Here is a 24,660-nt window from a genome sequence, read left to right as displayed (position 1 = left end):
TCTAAGAAAGAATAAAAAAGAAATGCTAGAGATCAAGAACTCTAACAGAAATGAAGAATGCCTCTGATGGGCTCATTAGGAGACTGAACACAGCTGAGTAAACACTCTTTGAGTGTGAGGATATGACAACAGAAACTCCCAAAACTGAAAAGCAAAGAGAGAAGAGACTGCAAAACAAAACAAAACAAAACAAAAAACCCAGAAGAGAAAATCCAAGAACTGTGGGAACTTGTACAACTACAAGAGGTATAGCAACGCATAAATGGGAATACCTGAAGGAGAAGGAAGGAACAGAGTGAAGCAACAATGAAAGAACTGCCCTCAAATGAATGTCAGACACCAAACCACAGATCTAAGAAGCTCAGAGAACACCTACCAGGATAAATGCAAAACAAACGAACAAAAACTACACCTAGGCATATCATACTCAAACTGCAGAAAGTGAAAAGTTAAAGAAAAAATCTTGAAAGAAGCCAGAGTGGGGAAAAATACCTTACCTACCAAGGAGCAAATATAAGAATTACATCTGACTTCTCAGAATCCATACAAGCAAGAAGAGAACAAAGTGAAATAGTTAAAGTGTTGAGAAAAAAAAAAAATGCCAGCCTAGAATTCTGTATACTGCAAAATTATCCTTCAAAATTGAAGAAGAATTAAAGACTTTCTCAGACAAACAAAAATTGGGGGAATCTGTTGCCAGTAAGAAGGAAAATCATGTCAGAAACTCAGATCTCCATAAAGAAGAGCACTGGAGTATGAATAAGTGAGGATAAAATATTTTTCTTATTTTTAGTTTTTCTTATTCTTAATTGATCTAACAGATAAGTTTGTTCAAAATAATAACAGCAACAATGTACTTGATAATGTATACTTATGTGCATATATATGTTCTTGAAGGCTTATGTATATGACTCAATGACAACAATGATACAAGGGATAGGAGGGAAGAATCAGTAATATTTTGTCATTAAAAGGTACTTGCCCTACCTGTGAAGCAGTAATAGTGTTATCTGAAAGTGGACTTAGATTAGTTGTAAATGTCCAGTGGAAACTCTAGGGCAACCATGAAAAAAAGTAAGAAAAAGAAGTATAATTGATATGCTAAGAAAAGAGAGAAAATGGAGTCATATAAAGTACTCATTAACACCACAAAAAAGGCAAAAAAACATGGAAAACATAAAGAGGAACAAAGAGCAAGCACAACAAACAGTAACAAATATGGTAGATATTAAACCAGCTATATCAACAATTGCCTTAAACATCAAAGGTCTAAATATACCAATTAAAAGAGATAGATTAGGGAAAAAAAAAAAAGACCCAACTATGTGTTTTCTACAAGAAACCCACTTTACATATAAAGACACATATAGATTAAAAGTAAAGGGATGCTTTCCGGACCTGGCCAAGGAGGAGGCGCCATCATGGGAGTTGACATCCGCCACAACAAGGACCGAAACGTTCGACGCAAGGAGCCCAAGAGCCAGGACATCTACTTAAAGCTGTTGGTCAAGCTGTACAGGTTTCTGGCCAGACGAACCAACTTCACCTTCAATCAAGTTGTACTGAAGAGGTTGGTCATGAGCCACACCAACCGGCCACCTCTGTCCCCTTCCCAGACGATTCGGAAGATGAAGCTTCCTGGCCGGGAAGGCAAAACAGCTGTGGCGGTGGGGACCATAACCGATGACGTGCGTGTCCAGGAGGAGCCCAAGCCGAAGGTGTGTTCTCTTCGAGCGAGCAGCTGCGCCCGGAGCCTCATCCTCAAGGCCGGGGGCAAGATCCTCACCTTCGACCAGCTGGCCCTGGACTCCCCCAAGGGCTGTGGCACTGTCCTCCTCTCTGGTCCTCGCGAGGGCCGAGAGGTGTACAGGCATTTCGGCAAGGCCCCAGGAACCCCGCATAGCCACACCAAACCCTACGTACGCTCCAAGGGCCGGAAGTTCGAGCGCGCCAGAGGCCGACGGGCCAGCCGTGGCTGTAAGAACTAACCCCAGATCCTACCTTGTTATTAAAAAGATTTTGGATGCTTAAAAAAAAAAAAAAAAAAAAGTAAAGGGATGGAGAAAGATATACTGTTAACACTAATTAAAAGAAAATATTTGCAAAGACACGTCTGATAAAGGACTGTTATCCAAAACACACCAAAAAAACTCTTAAGACTCAACAATAAGAAAACAAACAATACAATTTTTTAAATGGGCAAAAGATGTGAACATACACCTCATCAATAAAGATATACAGACGGAAAGAAAGTAATGAAAAGATGTTCAACATCATATGTCATTAAGGAATTGCAAATTAAAACAACCATGATACCACCACACACCTATTAGAATGGCCAAATTCCAGAACACTAGTAACACCAAATGCGGGCAAGAATGTAAAACAACAGGAACTGTCATTCACTGCTGGAGGGAATGCAAAATGGTACAGACACTTTGGAAGACAGTTTGGCAGTTTCTTATAAAATTAAACATAGGAGCTTCCCTGGTGGCTCAGTGGTTGAGAATCTGCCTGCTAATGCAGGGGACACGGGTTCGAGCCCTGGCCTGGGAGGATCCCACATGCCGCGGAGCAACTAGGCCCGTGAGCCACAACTGCTGAGCCTGTGCGTCTGGAGCCTGTGCTCCGCAACAAGAGAGGCAGCGATAGTGAGAGGCCCACGCACCGCGATGAAGAGTGGCCCCCGCTTGCCACAACTAGAGAAAGCCCTCGCACAGAAACGAAGACCCAACACAGCCAAAAATAAATAAATTAATTAATTAATTTAAATAAATAAATAAATAAATAAATCAGCCTTAAAACATTAAAAAAAAAAAACTAAACATATGCTTAACATGTGATCCAGCAATCGTGCTCCTTGGTATTTACCCAAATGAGTGGAAACGTAGGTCCACACAAAAACCTGCACACGGATGTTTATAGCGGCTTTATCCATAACTGCCCAAAACTTGGAAGTAACCAAGATGTGCTTCAGTAGGTGAATGGATAAATAAACTGTGGTGCATCCAGACAATGGAATATTACTCAGCACTAAACAGAAAGGAGCTATCAAGCCACGAAAAGACATGGAGGAAACTTAAATGCATTACTGAGTGACAGAAGCCAATCTGAAAAGGCTACATGCTGTACAATTCCAGCTATAGGACATTCTGGAAAAAGCAAAACTAAGGATGGGACTTCCCTGGCGGTCCACTGGTTAGGGCTCTGAGCTTCCACTGTGGGAGGCATGGGTTGGATCCCTGGTCGGGGAATTACATCCCACATGCATGCTGCAATTAAGAGTTCGCGTGCTGCAACTAGGGAGCTGGTGAGCCGCAACTAAGGAGCCCATGTGCCTCAACTAAGATGCAGCGCAAATAAATAAAAACTTTCTCTTAAAAAAAAAAAAAGTAAAACTACGGAGACAGTTAAAGGATCAGTGGTCACTAGGAGTTCAAGGGGATGGAGGGATGAACAGATGAGCACAGAAGATCTAGGGCAGTGAAATTACTTTGTATGATACTCCAATGGTAGATACATGTCATTATACATTTGTCAAAAATCATAGAATGCACAACAGTAAGAGTGAACCTTAAAGTAAACTATGGACACTGACACTGTGTCAATGTTCCTCAATTGAAATAAACATACCCTATGGTGCAGGATATTAACAATGGGGGAGGTTGTACATGTATGGGGACTGGGGTATACGGAAACTCTCTGTACTTTCCATTCAATTTTGCTATGAACCTAAAACTGTTCTAAAAAATATAGTTTATTCATTTTTATTACTTTTTTTGAATGCAGTGGATTCTTGAAGCATCTTAGCATTTAATTAATTCTGTGCTTCTAAGTAGATCCATGTTCCCTAAACTTATGCACCAAGGCGTCCTTGCAAACGTACAGGGGAGACATAGGATGTTTTAAATTTGAAGGAAACAAGTGATACTTTGTTACTCTGTGATACTCTGTCAGGTACCAGACAAACTGCTAGTTCGAGGTAGTTCACAGCTCAACATTAGATTGCAATGCATTCCTTTTGATGGTGTCACAGCTTTGCAAGGCTGAGTTTTTTGCAGTTGCTGTGACCCAAGGAAGTGGCCTGTGGAAATCAACACGGAATAGAAAAGAGGGCATCCATGTCCGATCTTACTTCAAGCTTTGAGAAGTCGTTGCTGTGCTCAACAGGAGCACATATCCCATGAGTAAGCTCCTGTGATTATTTTAAGATGAATTAACAGTATTATTATATTATTTTTTCTTTCAATTTGTATTTTTTTAAACAGCTACTAAGTTATTAGGATATAAATATTAAGATGTTAGGATATAAATATTAAGCTGTTTGGACCTAAGGAGTTAATTAAACAGAATTGCTGGGCATTTCTTTTAGCTTGAAGGCTCTGTGAAAAGATTACTGAGGCACCCAAGGTACTGTGAACAAAGAAAGTTCAAGAAGCTCTGGAGCAGACAATGAATAAGAGATACATTCAGGATGTGAGTTAAGGCTAAAAGGGAAGGGTTCCAGACTCAAACATTCAGGCAGAAGAGACTTTCTGGCTGAATTGAAGGCTAATGAGATGCAGTGATAACAATCACTTAGGTTGGGTCAATACTGAAGAAGGCTGACTTCATTTATTTTATATCAAATGCTATTCAGGTTGGAGTTCAGGGTGACAAAAACCTCTAGGCTTATCTGCAAGGCCACTGTTAACTCTCCACATGGCACACTTGTTATACATTCTCTTTGAGTCCATTAAAATATAACCAAAAAAGTTTATTAATTTTTTAAATGCTATGTTAATTTTATGCTATGGGAATTTCACCTCAAATTTTAAAAAGGGAGGGGAGAGTTCTATGGATTTGAGTTAATAAAACAGCAAACACATAAGGTATACTCTAGTGTTTTAAACACTGGCAAAATCTGTTTAATCTTATAGGGTTAAACATATAAGGGTTAAACATATAAACACCAACAGGCTCCTTAATCTCCGTGTGGTACTGTTATTTGCCTTTTACAGAGGAAGAAACTCAGGCACACAGAGATTAAGGAGCCTGTTGGTGGGCACCCAGCACGGGAATAGCAGAGCTGGGATGTGAACCCCAGTAGTTGGCTACAGAGTCCATGTTCTTCGCCATTCCACGACACTCCTAGGGCGCCAGCACTTATTCTGTGGGGATCCAGAGGCAGAACCAATACCAAGGTCTTTCTGACAAGGAAGGCTGCCCTCCAAAATGGAAGGAGTTCCCCGATTAGATGAGTTCCAGCGGGGACTGGTCAACTGATGTCAGTGCTCAGACAGAGAGGATCACATCCAAAGCTGCACGAGATCATTTCTAAAGCTCTTGTCAAATCCAAGACTGATGCCAGCACAGTGTGCAGATTTCTGAGATATTCGCATAAAAAAGTGATACAAAATTTAAAAGTGTAACTTTGTCAATACAATGTACCCTTTCTTCAGAATTTTTAAAACTCTACTCCAATTTCATCATCTACCCTGACTCAACTGCACATGAAAGGTTCATAACAAATCACCCAAATTTATGCTTTCTGAATATTATTTATTATAGAAAGAAACAGGGTTAAAGATACTCTTGGCTGGCCTCCACTATGTTTCCTACTTTTCATATTCTGAGCTATAAAAATATCATACTGATAATAACAATAACAACTTCACTCGTTTCCTCTATGGTAAAATGGGTTGATTAAACTAAATGAAATTAGATTTCTAAAATACCTTCCTTTCTAGAATTCTAGCCATATTAATGCAGAAACTGATTTTTTAAGATAGATTAGATTTTTTTAAATTTAGTGGTTTAAAAGTACTTAACGTTCTAATGCAATGATATTCAAGTAACCAGACATTATTTAAGTGGGAAGACAAATTGCCAGATTTTAAAAGTAAAGGACTTTATCATAAAAGGGGAGACGACCTCTCAAGAGGAAACCGAATTTATGGAATGTAGTCTAGCTGAGAACTAGCTCACTGGTCACCAAGGGAAATGCAGAAACAACCAACCAACCATTCCCCACCAAGACAAACAGGACACGTACATGCCCATGCACAACTTACTCCAGATTCTAAGAAAACACCAAAAGATTTTTCAGGAAAATCAATCAGACTTCTGCTATTGTTGTAGTTATAAAAAACATTTTTACAATAAAATCAGCCATTTAACGGTCTCAAAAGGGCCACCATGTGAGGAAAAACAAAGATAGTAATCTCTTTTTTTAAGTATTGCATCTTTTTTAAAAAGGCAATTTTTTCCCAGATCTCATCCTACAGAAAATACTAATGAGCTGAGTAATTGTACACTACCAAAGAAAAAGCCCAAATAAATCTGATTTTAACATCTACTTATACTTTGTCACCTATTCTTGCCTTCTCCCTCATTAAAAATGTGTCCTACAGTGAAATTAAAAAGAAAACCAACGTAATAATCCACAAGCACACAGGATGCTGATTCAATACTGACTGCCCACTTACAAGAGTCCCTCGCTGGCTGCGGAACGTGCTGCACACAATAGGCAAATCCAGGTCTATAATGAGGGCTGTAACTCCAACCCCATCTTCCACACTCAAGAAAGCAAGTGACAATGTAAATAAGAGACAGGATTATAGGAGTAAGTGAATTAACTCTAATTACTCTCTTTTTTTAAGTACATCATTTGCAAGCTTTGCTTTGTTGCTTCAAATATTATTTAGAAGCAAAATACTGTTGACATATTCCCCAGCTGTATTTTGACATTGACATCAACCACTGCCCTAGAGCAGCAGTTATCAGAATGTGGTCTGAAGACTCTTGCGGGGGGGAGGGTCCCCAAGCCTCCCTTTTCCAGCTACGTGTCTTTGTGAGGCCAGATTTTCTTCACCTACTTCAACCAATCACCAGGCAGCAACAGGTTGAATGCAGAATCCCACTGCCTGTGGTTAAGAATCCGCCTGCCAATGCAGGGGACACGGGTTCAATCCCTGGTCCAAGAAGATCCCACATGCCGTGAAGCAACTAAGCCCGTGCACCACAACTACTGAGCCTGCGCTCTAGAGCCTGCGAGCCACAACTACTGAGCCCATGTGCTGCAACTACTGAAGCCCGGGCGCCTAGATCGGGTGCTCTGCAACAAGAGAAGCCACCGCAATGAAGAGTAGCTCCCACTTGCCACAATTACAGAAAAGCCTGTGCACAGCAACAAAGACCCAACACAGCCCCCACCAAAAAAAAAAAAAAAAAAAAGAATCCCACTGCCTTCTCTTAAGCCCACGTTGAGATAACAAAAATGTAAAGCAGGGCTTCCCTGGTGGCGCAGTGGTTGGGAATCTGCCTGCTAATGCGGGGGACACGGGTTCGCGCCCTGGTCTGGGAAGATCCCACATGCCGCGGAGCAACTAGGCCCGTGAGCCACAACTACTGAGCCTGCGCGTCTGGAGCCTGTGCTCCGCAACGGGAGAGGACGCGATAGTGAGAGGCCCGCGCCCCGCGATGAAGGGTGGCCCCCACTTGCCACAACTGGAGAAAGCCCTAGCACAGAAACGAAGACCCAACATAGCAATCAATCAATCAATCAATCAATCAATTAAAAAAAAAAAAAAAAGTAAAGCAATGCCAGTCTTTTTACTAAATTGTTTTTTGTTTTGGAATATGTTGTTATTTTTAATCAAAAATTTGTTGTTACCATCTAATGTGTTATTACTGCTATTTTAAATTAATAATATTTTAATAGGTTCTCAGTTTAATTTCTAATAGAGTAATATTAATAGATAAAACCCACATAAACACAAGCTCTTTGAGGTCCTCAGTAATTTCTGAGAGCATGGGGGTCCAAGTCTAAACAGTCTGGAACTCCTAAAGGACTAGTTAAATAGATCCCACTATATCCCTCTAATGGATTATTATACCCACCATACCTAGGACAAATGTTTAATGAATGACACTGAGTTATGAAACACTCTGAATAAAATAAACTCATTTTGTTTAAAACTTTGGCTACGTAGATAAATTTTTACAAGGGGGAAAAAAAACTAGAGATATGTACAGAAGTGTTAAGACTAAGGATCTCAAAGGCAGTATTTTTGGTCATTTTAACTTTTTCTTTTTCGTACTAAATTGTATTACAGTGGGTGGGGGGAAAATCTGGAGCAGCATTTCCCGAAGTGTGTTCTATGGGACACCAGCGCCACAACACGCTCCAGGAAGAGTCCATGGTCAAGTTACCTGGATAAACGCTGATTATACCCCTGCGCAGCGATTCTTCAACATACACGACTACACTAAAGGTTCTGAGAAGTCCTACAGTAATGAAACCTGTTTAACAGCATTTCCCAAACTTAGGTGACCAACAGACACCTTTTACCAAATAACACCTATCCATGTAACATCCTTAGGGAAACACTGCCTTAGCAATCAACGTATCCTATATAACGGTTTGAAGAGGAAGCCTACAACTGATCCTTTATCATTACTGTTAGAAATCACCCCGTCACCATTATTTAGAAAGGATGACCTCTAGTACATGACACCTACAAATCCAATTGAGAATTTGGGGGGTTATGTCAAATATATTTTTTTACATTTGCTTTAATTCTACGAAGGTATAAATTTAATTCATATAGATTCAGGGACTTGAAAAATTCAAGGGAAGGTTTTATTATTTATTTATTTATTTTGGCCACTCTGCATAGCACGCGGGATCTTAATTCCCCAACCAGGGATCGAACCTGTACCCCCTGCAGTGGAAGCACAGAGTCCTAACCACTGGAACGCCAGGGAAGTCCCAAGGAAAGGTTTTATTTACTTTTTAAAAATACTTATTTATTTGGCTGCACCAGGTCTTAGTTGCAGCATGCATGTGGGATCTAGTTCCCTGACCAGGGATCGAACCATGGGCCCCCTGCACTGGGAGTGTGGAGTCTTAACCACTGGACCACCGGGGAAGTCCCCCAAGGAAAGGTTTTATTTTTTTTTTCAAAGGAACCCAACCATTACAATTCCATTCATTCATTCATTCATTCATTTATGGCTGCATTGGGTCTTCGCTGCTGCGTGCAAGCTTTCTCTAGTTGCGGCGAGCGGGGGCTACTCTTTGTTGTGGTGCACTGGCTGCTCACTGCAGTGGCTTCTCTTGTTGCAGAGCAGAGGCTCTAGGCACACGGGCTTCAGTAGTTTTAGCAGGCGGGCTCAGTAGTTTTGGCTCGCAGGCTCTAGAGCGCAGGCTCAGTAGTTGTGGCGCAGGGGCTGAGTTGTTCCGCAGCATGTGGGATCTTCCCGGACCAGGGCTCGAACCCGTGTCCCCTGCATTGGCAGGCCGATTCTTAACCACTGCGCCACCAGGGAAACCCCGGAAAGGTTTTAAATAGCAATTCTTAAGTAAAATTTTCTTTCATGAAAAACATTCAGTACATCGGACCGTAAGTCATTCGTTTAAACGATGCACATCAGTGAGTATTCTCTTGAAGGGGTGACCTGCACATACAGGCAGTTCCCAGCGTGGCTGACACTCCGCCTGCTGAGGGCCTGCTACACCCCTGCCTCTCCTCCACCCCGGCCACCCCAGGCAGTGCTGCCACCTGGGCACCAGGGGGCTTGCTGGCCCGGGTCTCCTCTCTTCCGCTGCCTCTCTTTCTTTTTTGGGATCGCAATGAACAGGCCTCACTCCCTCGGTTTCCTCTCACAAGGCTGGGCCACTCAGATCATCGGGCTCCTAGTCCTCGACCTTTCTCTTCCTGGAGGCTCCTCTTCATTCCAGGCCTAAGCCAACACGCCTCACACATTCTTTGAAGCTGCTCTACTACTCCAAGACCTACTTACCACAAAACGGGAACCAGCATTTCGTTGGTTTATATAATGATTAATATTATAACGCTGTGTGTGGGCTGTGTTTTACTGCAAATCTGCCTGATTTTCAACTCGTAATGGGTAAACTGGTTTCTGACCATCACTTTTGGAGCTTTAAGCAGTTTGTAACAATGTTTCCAGGGGAAAATATAACCTGAGTTCCAATCTGAATTCCTAATTCCAATCTGAATTCCAGGGGAAAATATAACTTGGGTTCCAATCTGAATTCCTAATAGAGTGATATGAATCGCCTTTTCAGGTCATCTGGGAATCAGAAATGGGTCCCAGGAAACAATACATCAAGACAAAGCCAGGTTAAGGCAGCTGAAGAACAGGCACTAGAAGACAGCACAGAGCTGGGGTAGTCTCACCTGGGCTGAGTTCCCCTGACCCAGGCAACCTGAGCTCAGGGAAATAAAATGTGCCGAGCATTTCAGGAGACAAGATTTCACTCTGACCAGAACTAGACACAGACTGACTTTTGTTAGCCACCACTGGGGGTTTCCTCAGGTGCCAGGGTTCCACCACCGCCCACTGCACCAGCTTGCCTCAGTTTACCTGTACTTGGGTTTCCAAAAGATAAGCAGGTACAGTCAGGACTGCTCTATTCCAAGGCAAAGCTTCTGCTCCAAATCCCCATCGGCTCTCCTATACCCCTGAGATGAGTTTCTAGATAAAACAGAAACTTCAGGAAACCCTTTTAGCCTTCTCCCTTCAGGCTTAAACAACCGAAGCCTGGCCTGAGTGGCCCACGTTTGCTGTCTCATTGCCCCTGGTTCACTCTGTCCATCAGCACTGGAAACCACATAAGCATACACCATTTTAATAGAAAAGAAAAAAATGCAGTGAAGACATACTTGCCTTATGCATTATTTTTACAAGTAGTGATAAATATATCAAACCTTTCAATACTCAGAAAGGACTAATTCTAGAAAAAAAATAGGGTCAGTAAACTTTATTAACTGAATAAGCAAATATATATTAATTACTGGCACTTATGACCTTTCTAAAACATTTCATCAAACAAGTATTAATGTTGCAGTTATTATTAACTGAAGTCACCACTGGGGGAGAGGCTATGTTATTAAATTATCCCACTGGTACATCTTCCTCCAAATAGAAAAGGTTTTAAAATGTCAGATTTCATATCAAAAAGCATTTAATTCATTTTCCATTCTAGGCTTTGAATGTTTCTAAGATACAAGTTGCTTCCCTTAATTAAGCAAGAGAAGGCTTCGTACACTTGGGCATGGACCTTTTAAAACCCCTGCCAAATGAAAGTGCTGTATTCAGGAATCACGTGCAGATATTAATGGATATTTACAAACAACTCAGAAGCAAGATCAGAAACGTTGCCAACTTGGGGCTTTATAATTCAGGCTGAGGGATTATCAAGGGACCCTACCATTAACACAGCACTAGCACATGAGGTGCTCAAAGGCTGAGAATGGCTGCTGCCTACCTTTCAGTCCTCCCACCACCGTTCTTCATGACTGTGGCCCAAAGTGAGAGCAGCCTGGGGAGAAAATTAAATTCAAGCCAGTGCATTTTGCTACTTACTAGCTACTCTGATAAACATGTGAAACGCATGGCAAAAAAAAAAAGATTAGGGATTACCCAAGAATTTTAATTATTTCTGTTATCCTTGTTACTAATTCCATGAGTAATAGGAAACTGGCATGAATTAGTCAAGGCTTTTTAAAGGTAAATATAATCTGCTTGACAGAAAGGCTTTAATCCCCCAAATCAAAAGCTACCCCGTTCCTCAATTAGCCTCTACCTCCCATGTGCTTGCACTGTCTATTGTGAACTGAGTATGCTCTGTCCTTCGCCAGGTGCTGGGGGACAGAGCAGAGGGTGCAGTCTCCACCCCGAGGCCACCAGTGAATAAGTCTTCCGGTGGCGGGAGGGGGTGCATCAGCGGGGAGGTGCCGCTGAGGAGGGCTGGGCCTCAGCTGCTTCATCTGAGAGGTGCCCAGAGGACCAAGGGCTCCGGCTAAAATCTCATGGTCAGGCCCACATTCTATTAATACTCTGGCCACACTAAGTCTATCAATACTCAGGACCAGTTTCCTGGGCGTGCCAGGCCCCCATGCTTGGTTTAATGCTCTGCTGCCATCTTGAAATTCCTAATAATTTTTGAACAAAGGAGCCCCACACTTTTGATTATGCAGCTGGTCCTATCAGTATTCATCATTAACTACGTCTGAGATACACAAAATTAAATGTGACTGGATTCTGCATTTCAGATGGAATAAATTTTGCTCTTTAAAAGCCACTTATTAGACAACTTCATACAAATCATTCTCAAGTTTTACACTATGTACAATTTGAGTTTATGACCTTCAAGTTTTTTTTTCTTGGTGGTCCTTAAAATGAAAGTGCTGTATTAATACTTTTAAGGTTTAGGAAGAGCTCAGAATAAGTATGTCTTCACTATACTTTAAGCAGGTATTAAAGATGACATTCATTTTTCCTGTTTTAAAATCCACTTTCAATCTAAAGACATTTCTAAGTGTTTTATACTATGAATTGAAGATTGGGTAAGTAACAAACAGTAGAATTAAAGAATAAATCAAAGGACCAGACAAACTAATTTACTTTAACAAAGTACTTTTTAGCCAATTAGTATTAACAAAAATGTAATGAATGAAGAAATGTCATTTTCTAAACTAGTCATAGTTTAAGAATTCTAGTGTTTCTTACAATTCCTTTCATAAAGTTAAGCCCTAGATATTTACTCTGCTGTGACTAGGGTGTCCCCCAATCACTGGGTCTGCAGCATTGTAACTAGCTCATTCCTCAGACCACAGGCAGAAATCAGGACCTGGGGGATGGATGCTTGGCCACAGATGCTCTCAGCCTTTCTTCAAGTGAGAGGTGACAAAAACAAAGAGCTGCATGGCTGGGTGCCTGCAAAGGTTTGAGGGATTGATAAGATTTAGTCCTAAGGAAAGCTGACTGAAGTCCCAAACAATGTTTTGAAGAAAACGGTTTCTTTGTGAGCTAGCAAGTGCCCAGGCTGAATGATCAATTGTCAGGGACGTGTGAAGAAACGTCTCTTTTACAGGGAAGGCTACTTAAGTGCAGAGGACAGACCTTTCAAAGCTCCTTTCAACTCAAAGTCTAAGGTCCTGGGTAGAAATGATATGGGAGATGGGGGTGAAGGAAGGAGTTGGTTGGATGAAATGCCAATTTATCCCGAGAGTAGGAAAAAAAATCAGCAACTTAAAACTGTCATAAGAAAACACTTAAACAACTGTGAAATATGTATCTAATTAAAAAGATGCTCCTGGGAGTGATTATGGAGGTCAAGAGTGAATGTAGAATGGTGCAGCTACTCTGGAAAACAGTTCGGTACCTCCTCAAAATGTTAAACATAGAGTTATAAGACTCAGCAATTCCACTCCAGTTATACACCCAAGAGAACTGAAAATGTATGTCCACACAAATATATGTCCAAGAGAACTGCACATGCATGTTCACAGCAGCATTATTCATAGTAGCCACGAAGTGGAAAACAACCCAAATGTCCATCAACTGATGAATGGATATATAAATAAAACGTGGTTTATCCACATAGTATGGAATATTGTCTTAGTCTCTCTGGGCTCTATAACAAAATACCATAGACTGGGTGGCTTACAAACAACAGAAATTTATTTCTCACAGTCCTGGAGGCTGGGAAACCCAAGATCAAGGTGCCAGCAGATGCAGTGTCTGGTGAGTGCCCATTTCCTGGTTCATAGCCATCTTCCCATTGTATCCGCCGGTGGCAGAAGAGGCAAGGGAGCTCTCTGGGGTCTCTTGCACAGGGGCACTGATCCCATTCGTGAGGGCTCCACCCTCATGATCTAATCACTTCCCCAAAGCCCCCACCTCAAAATACCATCACACTGGGGATTAGGTTTCAACATATGAATTTTGGAGGGAGACAAACATTCAGTCTATAGCAAATATTATTCAGCCATAAGACGGAATGAAGCACTGATACCCACTACAACATGGATAAATCCTGAAAACATCATGCTAATTGAAAGAAGCTAGTCACAAAGGCCACATATTATAATGATTCCACTGACATGAAATGTCCAGAACAGGCAAATCCATAGAGATAGAAAGTAGATTAATGGTTGCCAGGGGGGAATGGGAAAAGGGGGAATTTGGAGTGATTGCCAAGGGATATGGGGTTTCTTTTGGGGGTGTTGAAAATGTGCTGCAATTAGATACTGGGGATGGTTGCACAACTTTGTGAATATACTAAAATCACTGAACTGCATACTTTAAAAGGGTGAATTTTATGGTATGTGAATTATATTTCAATAAACCTGTTTTTCAAATTAAAAAAGAATGGATGCAGGAAAGGAAAGTCTTCTTTTGCCCTAAAACAAAAAGTTCCAGAACGTACAGATCAAGGTAGACTTGAAGAGTAGCAGACTTGCTAGAACAGTTCTTGTCACGAGAGAATGAGACCGGTTCAAAACATATTCGTGGGCTTCCCTGGTGGCGCGGTGATTAAGAAACCACCTGCCAATGCAGGGGACACAGGTTCAAGCCCTGGTCCGGGAAGATCTCACATGCCGCGGAGCAACTAAGCCTGTGCGCCACAACTACTGAGCCTGTGCTCTAGAGCCCACAAGCCACAACTACTGAAGCCCGCGTGCCTAGAGCCCGTGCTCTGCAACAAGAGAAGCCACCGCAATGAGAAGCCCGCACACCGCAACGAAGAGCAGCCCCACTCCCCGCAACTAGAGGAAGCCCGCGCGCAGCAACGAAGACCCAACGCAGCCAAAAATTATAAAAAATAAAATAAAATTCAGACGTAACTGCTGCAAAGAAAAATTCCAGGAAAAAAAAAATTCATGTCCGACCAAAGGTAAAAAAGAAACACACGCTTCTTCCTCTACCATGCCACCTCATACTTCTCACTGGGGTTCTGGAATAGAAGGAGGTTAACTTTCAGATATATCTTATTGGTTTTTAAGACGTTCTAAATTCCATGACTTTGAAGTAATTGAATCTTTGCCTAAAACTTTAAAAATAAAAAAGCCTTAGCAACAGATCTTGTGGAAGTTTTTAATCTAATATCATCCTACAGCTAAATGAGAAAATGAACAAAAATCTCTCTAAAACATAGGGAAGAAAGGACCTATCAAATAGGGGACAACTGGATGCTGTGCCCTAACTCCTAGGTGGTGATGACTCTATGGAAAAACGGGCACCTTGCATCAGGCTGACATGCAGGCAGGGCAGGACTGTCATAGTCTGAAGGTTCCTAACTCTGGCCTTTGCATAGCCTCTACTGGTGTCAAAATGTCACTTCTGAGGGTCTGGGGTTTTTTAAACAGTGCAAGAACATGACACTGCATAAATCATTTCCACCAACTTTGAATCTACATTCTGGAGATGGACTAGCTCTACTAAAATCTAATATCACAAATCAATATCTTAAATTTCAATTATAAAAGATAAATTTCTTAAGTACCCCTGCTCTTACCAAATCATGACCAAAGTATATTTTTAAGAACGTAATGATCTAAAACCTCAATTAATCAGAAGGGGTGAGAAATAAGACTCGATGATTTTCAGAATAACCAAATCTCCTATTTTGTTTCAACTCTTGTAAGTGAAAACTCTATCCAAAAAATTACATTTTCCTATCTTAGAAAGCAGTAACGAAAATAATTCAATCCTTTTCTTTCATGTCTTAAATATTTAATATCCCTCAGGTTCCTCATTTTAAACATTAAGAATTGGTTTAGTAAGCTTAACCAAGTCCTAAAACTAGTATCATGGAATTATAGCATTTTCTAATTCCAATACAAAAATAATGTTATCATATTTCATATAAAATTCATTTATTGGTCATATTCCTCATACCTAAAGCTTAATTAACTGCTTTTTTGGGCTCAAAAATCAAATAGCACTGACCCAGATAATGTATGATATGAATGCCTAAAACTTCCTTTTTAAAAAGAATTTCTAGGAAACTGTTTGGTTTTATGCTTTTTTTCCTGAAAGCAGTATGCAGCCAAAAGCTGGATTCCAGTTAACTGAGGGCTCCAGTTAATCGAGTCACAGCTCTTAAATCGGAATACATTCAGGATTATTAATATTTTATTATTTCTTTAGCAGTTATAGGTCTCGTGAAATAAATTTACTTTCAGCAATAAAAATGTTAAATTAAGTGTAATATTTAGGTCTACAATAAAATTATTTTTCCTCAAAGTTGCTTGTGAAAAACAAGGTAAAAAATTAAGCTTTCCCAAAAAGCTGAGAATTAGTTTTTTTGAAAAATGAACTCGAAGTGGTAGCCATAGAGCTACAGCCATCAAAGGCTGATACACACTTTTATGATCTAATACTCCAATGCTGCAATCAACATAATGAATCCTTGAAAAATTATCTACTAATGAAGTCCTATATCCGTGTTGTAGAATTCAAGTTCCTTTATACTCTCTCTGTGATGCTTTTCTCAGTACGTAACACTTATCTGTCAGGTAAAAATCAGGATGTAAAAACACTATGCTGCCTAAACTGGAACACAGTTATACATTCATTCACAAAACACTGAGTGCCTACTGTGTGCGGATACATATGTGAACGACACAGACCAAAATACCCTTCCACTTTGGGGCATATGTTCCAGTGAGGGGAGACAGGCAATAAACAGAATAAGTAAGTAAATAACAGAGCGTGTTAGAATGGGGTAAGTGCTATGGAGAAAAGAAAAAGTGAAGCAGGGGAGGGAGGATTCAGGGGTTCAGAGAGATGAAATTTCAACCAGGATGGTGAGGAGAGGCTCCACTGAGAGGTTTGTGTGCAAACAGAAAAGTAACAATGAATGTTATTTATTTGGTTTTGAAATGCATTACAAGATTGCATTTATTTTTATTTAATATTCATATAAGCTTTCTATTTTCTCTATTTCAGTTTTCTACTTCCTGATCACTGACGGACTGGAGAGAAGGAAGGCAGTATAGGGCATGCCAAGGAAATTTCTCCTAATATTTTAGTTTACTTGATTTTTTTTGAGAACTACAGCTACAATTAAAGTGAAATTTAGAGTTCTCCATAAAACAACGAATTAATAGTCAAAATGGAATTTATATTACAAAACCTCACATTCTCTCCTTGTTTATACGTTATCTTTCCCCCATTATTTTTAGAGGTAGCTACCGTATGAATGAACAGCAGTTACTAATGTCACACTGTCTTGCAGGATTAAAAATTCAGGTATTAGTTGAAATGATCATCTTTTACAATTAGCCCACAGAAAGTGTCTCCACAAACTGCCTATTTAAATACAAAATTTATTTGTAACATCTCAAAATGAAAGCGTTTTATTAGCATTTCATGGAACATTCATGAGACGTTTTCTAACCTGCAAGCTGGAAAAAAAACAACAAATGCAATAGAATAACTGATGTTTAAAATGTGTTTTTATTTGGAAGACTAAGATTCTTAAGCATTATAAATGCACCAAGAAAAGCTTAGAGAAAGTTAGCAAATTACAAAGGACTCAAGCCCTCAACACGTCTTTCACATAAGATTTCTGTTAGTCCGCCATAATGAAGACATTTGATAGCTGAAATCTTCAGTAATGCTAATGGGCTAATTAATTAGCCCATTTGCTAATTCAATAATGAACACCAAATGTAGGTGAATGGACAAACTTAAGAAAATGTGGATTTTAACTAGAAATATTATCACTGACTAAACTAAATATACTTGAACTGTTCCCAAAATACCCAATCCAAGCACATATTTTTAAGCTGTGTGGGTTTTCCCCAAGAGAAGCAAACTCTGACATTTTTTCTTGGATATATTAGACTTACAAACCTCCATCCCACATCTGGAAAGAACATTCCAAACTTACCTTGATGTAAAATCAAACTGAGAGCAATTAGATACTTAGTGACTGAGACCTGAATTTGACAGAGTCGAAAGAATGTTAGAAATGAAATAAATGAAAGAAGTATTCAAAGTTTACCATCCTGGATGTGAAGAAAGGAACATACAACAAAAGATGCACTTGCCTCTCCTGCCCTTTCATTTGTGAACACCATACTTCTCTTGATATGTCATGCCCAGAAAGAGAAAATGGTAATTTTTTTAAAAACTTTGCTAAATTGAAATATGACCATTCCATTTGGCCTTCCATCAACCCTCCCTCTCTCACATTTTTTGATTTAAAAAATCAGAAGGATAGATCCAGGTACTCTATAGACTACACCTAGATTACTTTGCTCCAAGGCCGAGGAAAATGTTTATGATTCCAAGATCCACTCGGAAGCATATATCTGCAATGCGTAAGCTTTTCGTTGGCAAAATCAGTCAATATCAGAGAGCGTGTAACGCTGAAAAGGTTAAGCGGTTGAAGGTTAAAACAACAACAAAACAATCGATTCACTAAGAAATATGTTTTTGCCAGGTAACCATAAAATAATTTCGGCCCTAAGGAATCAAAGAGGGTTTCTCGTTTTTGCACGACCTAAATTACTGTCAGAAAAACTGCACCAAGGCGTCGGGGGTGGAGGAGAGGAAGATTTCTGACACCGGGTGAGACGACGGTCGTAAACCTCATCACAATTTCACCTCTGGGTGAAAGGTGGGAGGGGAGCCAGAAGTTTCAGCCTCGGCTCGTTCGAAACCAGACGTTTAAAAGACCCTGGAAGGAGGCGGAAAAGGGCGAAGACGCCGCGTCCGCGGTACAGCAGCAGCAGATAATCGGGATCTGGGAAAAGGACGCGGAGGAGTGGTCTCTTATGTAAGCGCAACCCAAAAATTGTGCGTGCACTCCCGGCCTGATGCACATCTCGGCACACAACACACATACCCGGTATCTCACCCCAGGGATGCCGCCCCAGCCTGCGGGCGCTGCCGAGGAAGACTGACCGACGCTTCGGCCCTTCTGCACGTCCCCCCAGATCCGCGCAGCCACCAACCCGGCGCGGGTGCGATGGGGGCGGCCAGCTTCCCCCCGGCGCCTGCAGCGCGCGCCCACAGCCTCTTGCGCCCCGACCCAGAGCCGCGCGCCGGACCCCGAACCCCGCGTCCCGACCCGGCTCCCGGCGCTCAGCCCCCGCGTCCCTACCCGGCCCCGACGCTTACCTCGCGCGGCCCAGACCCCGCCGCCGCACAGCAGCCCGGCCAGCAGCAGCCAGGCGGCCGGGGCCAGCGCGGGAGCAGGGCGGCGTAGCATCGCTCCGGCTCCCGGCGCCGCGGCCCGCCCGAGGCGGGAGCGGCAGGGACGCGCGCGGGGCGCCGAGCGGGGCTCTCGCGGCCCGGGGCCGGCTGCTTGGCGCCGCGGCGAGCACCGGGGTCCGAGGAGGCGCCGCCGCCGTGACGCTGGGCCGCGCGCGCCCTCCCCTCGGCGCAGGCAGCGCTTCGCTGGAGGCAGCAGCAGCAACTAAGATGGCGGCGGCGCTCTCTCTCGGGTCCGGCGAGGGTACCCGGCCGGGGGCGGGGTGGCGGCGGGAGGGGCGGGGAGGGGAGCGACGGCGAGGCGCGCGCGCGGCGCCCCGGGGAGCGCGCGGGGCGTGGGGTGGGGGCGGGGCGCGCGGGCCTCCGAACCCGCCGGCGGGGCCTGGAGCGCGCGCCCGCGGGGCCGCGCCGGGGGTTGCGCTCGAGAGAGGCTGGGAGAGGCCCCGGGGGCTGCACCCCCCCTGTCGGCAGCCGCAGCCGAGGGCATCAACTCCTCATCCCCACGCGCGCTCACAGGCCCCGGAGCCGAGCGAGAGCTACCCTGGGGCCCGTGCCTCCCCTTTCTCCCCTTCCCAACCCCACCCCAAGGAGTGCAGACCCCGCTGGAGGGTGCAGCCCAGGGCCGCTGAGCGCCAACACCCTGCGCCACTTCGAGCAAGTCACGTCGCCTCCCAGAACCTCGGTGCCCTCTTCTGCCAAGTGGCGGTGACGAGAGGGAGCTTGCGGGGTCGTGAAAGGTATTCAAGGAGACGAGGTTAGCGAAACGCGCTTTGTAAACAATCAAGGGCTGCGCAGCACGTGCTGCAGTGGTTCCAGCGCTGGGAGGGAGCTTGCTGGTCCCAAGTCCGTCCTGAATTTGTAACTCAAGATTCCTCCATTTGCTGAAGAAATCCGTTTGTGGCTTTTTACAGGCGGCTTGTGCAGGTGACCCTTTCTAGATCTTAGTGTGATGCTAACGGACCCTTAGAAATGCAGAAATCCAAATGGATGAAGAAGGGTCCCTTCAGGGCTCTTGGGTCCTCCTCTTTTCTTCCTGTCCTGGGGTCCCTACCTCCCCCCGACCCCTGGGGGCGCCTCACACTAGAGGAAAGGACCAGAACAGTCATGGATGGTCTCCTGAGTGCCAGGCACTGTGCCCTGTGAGCCGACTTTATTGGCTTCATTTTGCAGAGAAGGAAACTAAGGCGAAATGACTGTCCTAGTTGAAACAAATACTACAAAAAGATCAGCCCTCAAGGATAGGGCTGGCATTAAGGAGACACCCACAGCAAAGGTTAAACAACGATAAAATGTTAATTATTCAAGACTGCTGGAAGAGCTATTAAAGGTGATTCACCACACAGTGATCGTCCTGGCCCTGTTTGCTGAGAGGGTTTGGCCGGCTGGTGGGCTTTGTGGAGACCAACTTGGGATGGGGTGAAGGAGGGTGGGCAGGCAGCCTGGGAGGCTGGGAGGAGAATGAGTCACTCAGTTTGTGGAGAGCAGAGGACTTATTTAGGAGAGTAGTGTGGGTGAAGAGCCCAAAAAGGTAGATCAAAGCCATTGTGAGGTGCCTTAAATGTCAGGATGAGGGATTTGGACCTAATGCCACAGGAAGACCTTGGACAGCAGTGAACAGAGGTGTGATGTGACCTTGAGGGAGTTTCAAAGCAATCTGCGATGGGATATGCTCTTCCCTGTCCTTTGTCCCTCAAAGTCATCCTCCACCAAAGCCTGAAGACTCCACATCTCATCCCCCTGCCCATCCCGCCCCTGAGTCCAAGAGGACTAGACTCCCTTGGGTAGACCCCTCCCCCCGGCACCTGCCTAGCCCCTGCCATCTCCAAGCCATGCCCCCCACTCCTCGCCAGCACTACAGAGTCATCCTCTCCGGGTGTTGCTATTGCTTCCGGGCCTTCCTGGTTCCCAGTGGCTCCCTGCTGCCACCTCATCAGGCCCAGACAGCTCTGCTGGGCTTCCCACCCCTCATGCCTGGGCCCCACCCAGCTGACCTCAGGGCCCACTGTCTCACCACTCTCTGAGTTCAAGTTCATTCCTTCCCAGGGGCAGCATCACATGGCACACCATCCCCAACCTTTGCCCTGAGCCTCAGGTCCTACCAGTGCACTTTCTGCGCTGCCTCCTCCAGGAAGTCCTCTGGACTATCAGGCCCTCGCTCCCCAAACCCACATGCTCTTAACCCAACAATCCAGGCTTCATAATCTGCTACTTTGTGCTGTTGATTGACTACTCGACGTGTGTCCTCTTCTTCTCCACACTATTCTAGTGGGAAGGACCCAGATGGTACAGTCAGACAGCACTGGATGGGAATTCTGGCTTCTGCTACTACGAATGACCTTGGACAAGTTACAGAACCTTCTGAATCTCTTTCCTCACCTGTGAAATGGGATAATGATACCTATTTCCTAGAGTTGTGAGAATTAAATGAGATGATGCAATTAAAGTGCCTCCTAGAGACTAATATACAATAGGTCTAAACCTATGGTAGTTTATTCTTTTCCATCGAGCTCCTGTGTACTGCTGAACATACAGTAGGTCCTCAATAAACACTCGGTGATGAACTAAATGAATTAGTTTAGTTAGTGTTAGTTTTTTATTATTGTTATGCAGATCACATCTCAGAGAGTAAAAAACATAGCCTGTAGGTTTCCAGGGACCTTGGAGATTTACAAAACATAAAATCAGAAAGGCATAATCTCAGAACTATGTTTTGAGTCAATAGGCTGATGCCAAGAGGGAAAATGTATTCAGTTCTATAAGCAACACAAACCAAAGCTCTTTGGTGTCTGGAATCCTGATCCCTTTATCTTCTCACCCACTCTGTCTCTTAGAGAAACAGAGAGATAGATCTAAGCAGGTCCAGCGGCAGGTGGGCAGGCAGGCGGCCCCAGAGCTCAGTGCATCCTGCACACGCTGAGATATTGCCCACAGGACAGTTAGTCCAGCTGCAAGGCTCAGCTGGAGCGTGTTGAAAGCCAGGGAAACCAGTGAACTCAGTCTCTGGTTGGCCTGACAATAGCCTCAGCCATATTGGCACTTTTCAGAGGTCTCCACGTGATGGATTAGTTAATCCTCAAAATGGCCCTGAGATGGGGATCGATCCAAGCTGAGGCTATGGGTAGCAGAGAGGGTCCTTGCCTGAGCCAAGCCAGCTGCTGACTCAGCAGCAGCTCTGGGAGCCCTGGAGTGGGGGAAATGAGGCACCACCCAGGCCCGTCCTTAGGCGGCAACTGGGAGGTTGAGCAGGTGGCCTTGTCAGCCAGGCAAGGAAGACTTGATCTTTTGAACGTATAGTCAGCCCGTCTGTGCAGTAAGTAGAGAGGACACAGAATTTCCATGGTGCTGCATCTTTTGAAATGGCTTTTGCTAATAACAATAGCCTAAGCTTTTTACCTGGAAGTGACATATCACTTATGCCTCCAACAACCCTTTCCAGAAGATACTTTTATGGTTCCAGATGAGAAAAATGTAAAATTTGCTCAGCTCATTGCTAGAAAGAAGGACACCTGGGATTCAATTTCATGTCTGAGCCCACACGATGCCTTCGCCCCTACAGGAAATTACGCCCAAGGTGCAAAAAAAAAGAAGCCCTGCGCGGGATCCCACAACTTGGAGCCAGCCTGCCCCTCCACGTCAGACCCTCCAGCTGTCCGAGGCCCTGGAAGGCATTCCTCATCCAGGCTGGCGTCCCTCACCGGGTTGTTCATTCCCAAGTCCAGAGTAGAAACGGATGAAATGAAGGCTCGTGCAGGAAGGCTCTTTGCCAGAAGGCCGAGTCCTTCTCTGATGGGCGGGTTATTACTATTAACACAGCATGTGCTGCTCGGCCAGTGTTTGTGGAACCCCAGCTGGAGGCAGGTAAGCCATCGTTGTGGCCGCTCTCCTAATGATGTTCTTGGGGGCAAACCCACTTCAGGGCTGCGCGGGAGAAGGTTGTGAGAATCTTGATGAGAGCTACAGATTACAGATTCCCTGAAGGACTGAAACCACAGCCCCAGCACCACCACCAGGGTTCCCCGAGGCCCTGGAAGCCGGGAGGTCTGGCCCCATCGCTGCCTTCTGGTGGCCTGGCCAGGTCACTCCATTGCTGTTAGAAGGGATAATTAATGAGGGACGAGACGATGTGGGCTTAAGAGCAGGAACTCTGGTGGGACAGACCTGGGCGAAACCCATATCTGTCCACTTCCTTCCCTTTTATAATATTTCCATTTAATCTTTTTTTTTTTTAATTTATTTATTTTTGGCTACCTTGGGTCTTCGTTGCTGTGCACGGGCTTTCTCTAGTTGCAGCGAGCAGGGGCTACTGTTCGTTGCATTGCGCGGGCTTCTTAGTGCGGTGGCTTCTCTTGTTGTGGAGCACGGGCTCCAGGCGCGTGGCACTCTAGTAGTTGTGGCACGTGGGCTCAGTAGTTGTGGCTCGCAGGCTCTAGAGCGCAGGCTCAGGAGTTGTGGCGCACGGGCTTAGTTGCTCCGCGGCCTGTGGGATCTTCCCGGACCAGGGCTCAAACCCATGTCCCCTGCATTGCGCCACCAGGGAAGTCCCTCCATTTAATCTTACATGATTATATTAAATATTTGCATGGGTCCGAAGTCAAATCTAGAAAGCAAGATGCTCAGAGAAGTCTAGTTCCATTCCTGTCTCTTCCCTCCTGTCCCCTCCTCCCCTTGAAGATTACCATTTTGTCTTTTTTGGTTTATCCTTCTATTGTGGGATTTTTTTTTTAATGCAAGTGAATATTTAAATATGTCTCTCCCTTTCTTAGATAAAAAAGCAGCCTATCACGGGACTTCCCCGGTGGCCCAGCGATTAAGACTCTGCACTTCCACTGCAGGGGGCACGGGTTCGATCCCTGGTCAGTGAACTAATATCCCCCATACCATGCAGTGCGGCCAAAAAAAAAAAAAAAAAAAAAGCAGCATATTGCACCAGATGTTCTGCATCTTGATTTTTTTTCACTTAGTAAAATATCCTGGAGATGGTTCCATCTCAGTATACAAAGAGTCTTCATACCTTTTCATAGATGCATAGTACTCCCTCATGTGGCATAATATTGTAATATAATAAGAAATCCATATTTGGCCTTTGTCCCCGGATCCTAGCACAGAGCTCCTAAATCCCTTGGAATTTCCTGGGTGATAGGAGCATCTTTTGTTCTAATGAGGTGACTCTTGGTGGGCTCCTGGATAGTTTCAGGATGAGGGCCAGTCACCAGAAAGACCAAGCCATGATTAGAAGCTTGGAAATTTCAGCCCCACTCTGCCCCAACCTCAGGGAGAAGAAGGGGGCTGGAGACTGAGTTAATAATCAATCATGCCTACATAATGGAGCCTCCATAAAAATCCCTGAACTACAGGATTCGGCGAACTTCTGGGCCAGTGAACATATCCACTTGCTGAGAGAGTGGTGCACCCTAACTGCACAGGGACAGAATGCAGCTCCTGTACTCGGGACCTTTCCAGATCTTGATCGAGCTACATTTTCATCTAGCTGTTCATTTGGATCCTTTATAATATCCTTTATAATAAACTGGGAAAGGTAAGTCGGGTGTTTCCCCGAGTTCCGTGGGTCATTATATCAAATTACTGAAACTGAAGGGGGGGGTCACAGCCAGGTCAGACAGAAGTGTGGGTAACCTGGGG

At 44.0% G+C, this 24,660-nt stretch overlaps 3 protein-coding genes across 8 annotated transcripts in view; 2 read left to right on the top strand and 1 right to left on the bottom strand.

Moving 5' to 3' along the window:
• The window catches only part of CLSTN1 (calsyntenin 1), a 78,346-nt gene extending 59,088 nt beyond the window's left edge, over positions 1-19,258 (bottom strand). For 5 of the 6 annotated variants that reach the window (XM_061185005.1, XM_061185004.1, XM_061185006.1 and 2 more), the window contains exon 1: positions 18,928-19,257. In XM_061185005.1, coding sequence (XP_061040988.1) covers positions 18,928-19,018 — 91 coding nt within the window. In that variant the 5' untranslated portion in view covers positions 19,019-19,257. Of the gene's footprint in view, positions 1-18,927 lie in introns of all 6 variants that reach the window. The other variant, XM_061185003.1, reaches the window with a different exon arrangement.
• Positions 1,395-2,037, top strand: LOC133088966 (large ribosomal subunit protein eL18-like). The gene has a single exon (XM_061187120.1). It carries the CDS (start codon positions 1,422-1,424, stop codon positions 1,986-1,988), a length of 567 nt encoding a protein of 188 aa, XP_061043103.1. The 5' UTR covers positions 1,395-1,421; the 3' UTR covers positions 1,989-2,037.
• LOC133087289 (collagen alpha-2(I) chain-like) lies at positions 19,231-24,372 on the top strand. Its single transcript, XM_061184134.1, has 3 exons — positions 19,231-19,774; positions 22,577-22,878; positions 24,293-24,372. Exons 1-3 carry the CDS (start codon positions 19,231-19,233, stop codon positions 24,320-24,322), a joined length of 876 nt encoding a protein of 291 aa, XP_061040117.1. The 3' UTR covers positions 24,323-24,372.
• Positions 24,373-24,660: the final 288 nt, after the last annotated feature.

This window comes from Eubalaena glacialis, chromosome 3 (genome assembly GCF_028564815.1).
Source record: "Eubalaena glacialis isolate mEubGla1 chromosome 3, mEubGla1.1.hap2.+ XY, whole genome shotgun sequence".
NCBI lineage: Eukaryota > Metazoa > Chordata > Mammalia > Artiodactyla > Balaenidae > Eubalaena > Eubalaena glacialis.
The sequence above is the reverse complement of the archived record's forward strand: the minus strand, read 5'-3'. Positions and strand labels throughout refer to the sequence as shown.

Excerpts from the sequence above, each read along its gene's own strand:
- LOC133088966 (XM_061187120.1), top strand. The coding sequence starts at position 1,422 with ATGGGAGTTGACATCCGCCACAACAAGGACCGAAACGTTCGACGCAAG.
- LOC133087289 (XM_061184134.1), top strand. The coding sequence starts at position 19,231 with ATGGCGGCGGCGCTCTCTCTCGGGTCCGGCGAGGGTACCCGGCCGGGG. Across the intron at positions 19,775-22,576 it reads AAGGTATTCAAGGAGACGAG|GAAATTACGCCCAAGGTGCA; the intron begins GTTAGCGAAACG and ends TCGCCCCTACAG. Across the intron at positions 22,879-24,292 it reads GGAACCCCAGCTGGAGGCAG|GGAGAAGAAGGGGGCTGGAG; the intron begins GTAAGCCATCGT and ends CCCCAACCTCAG.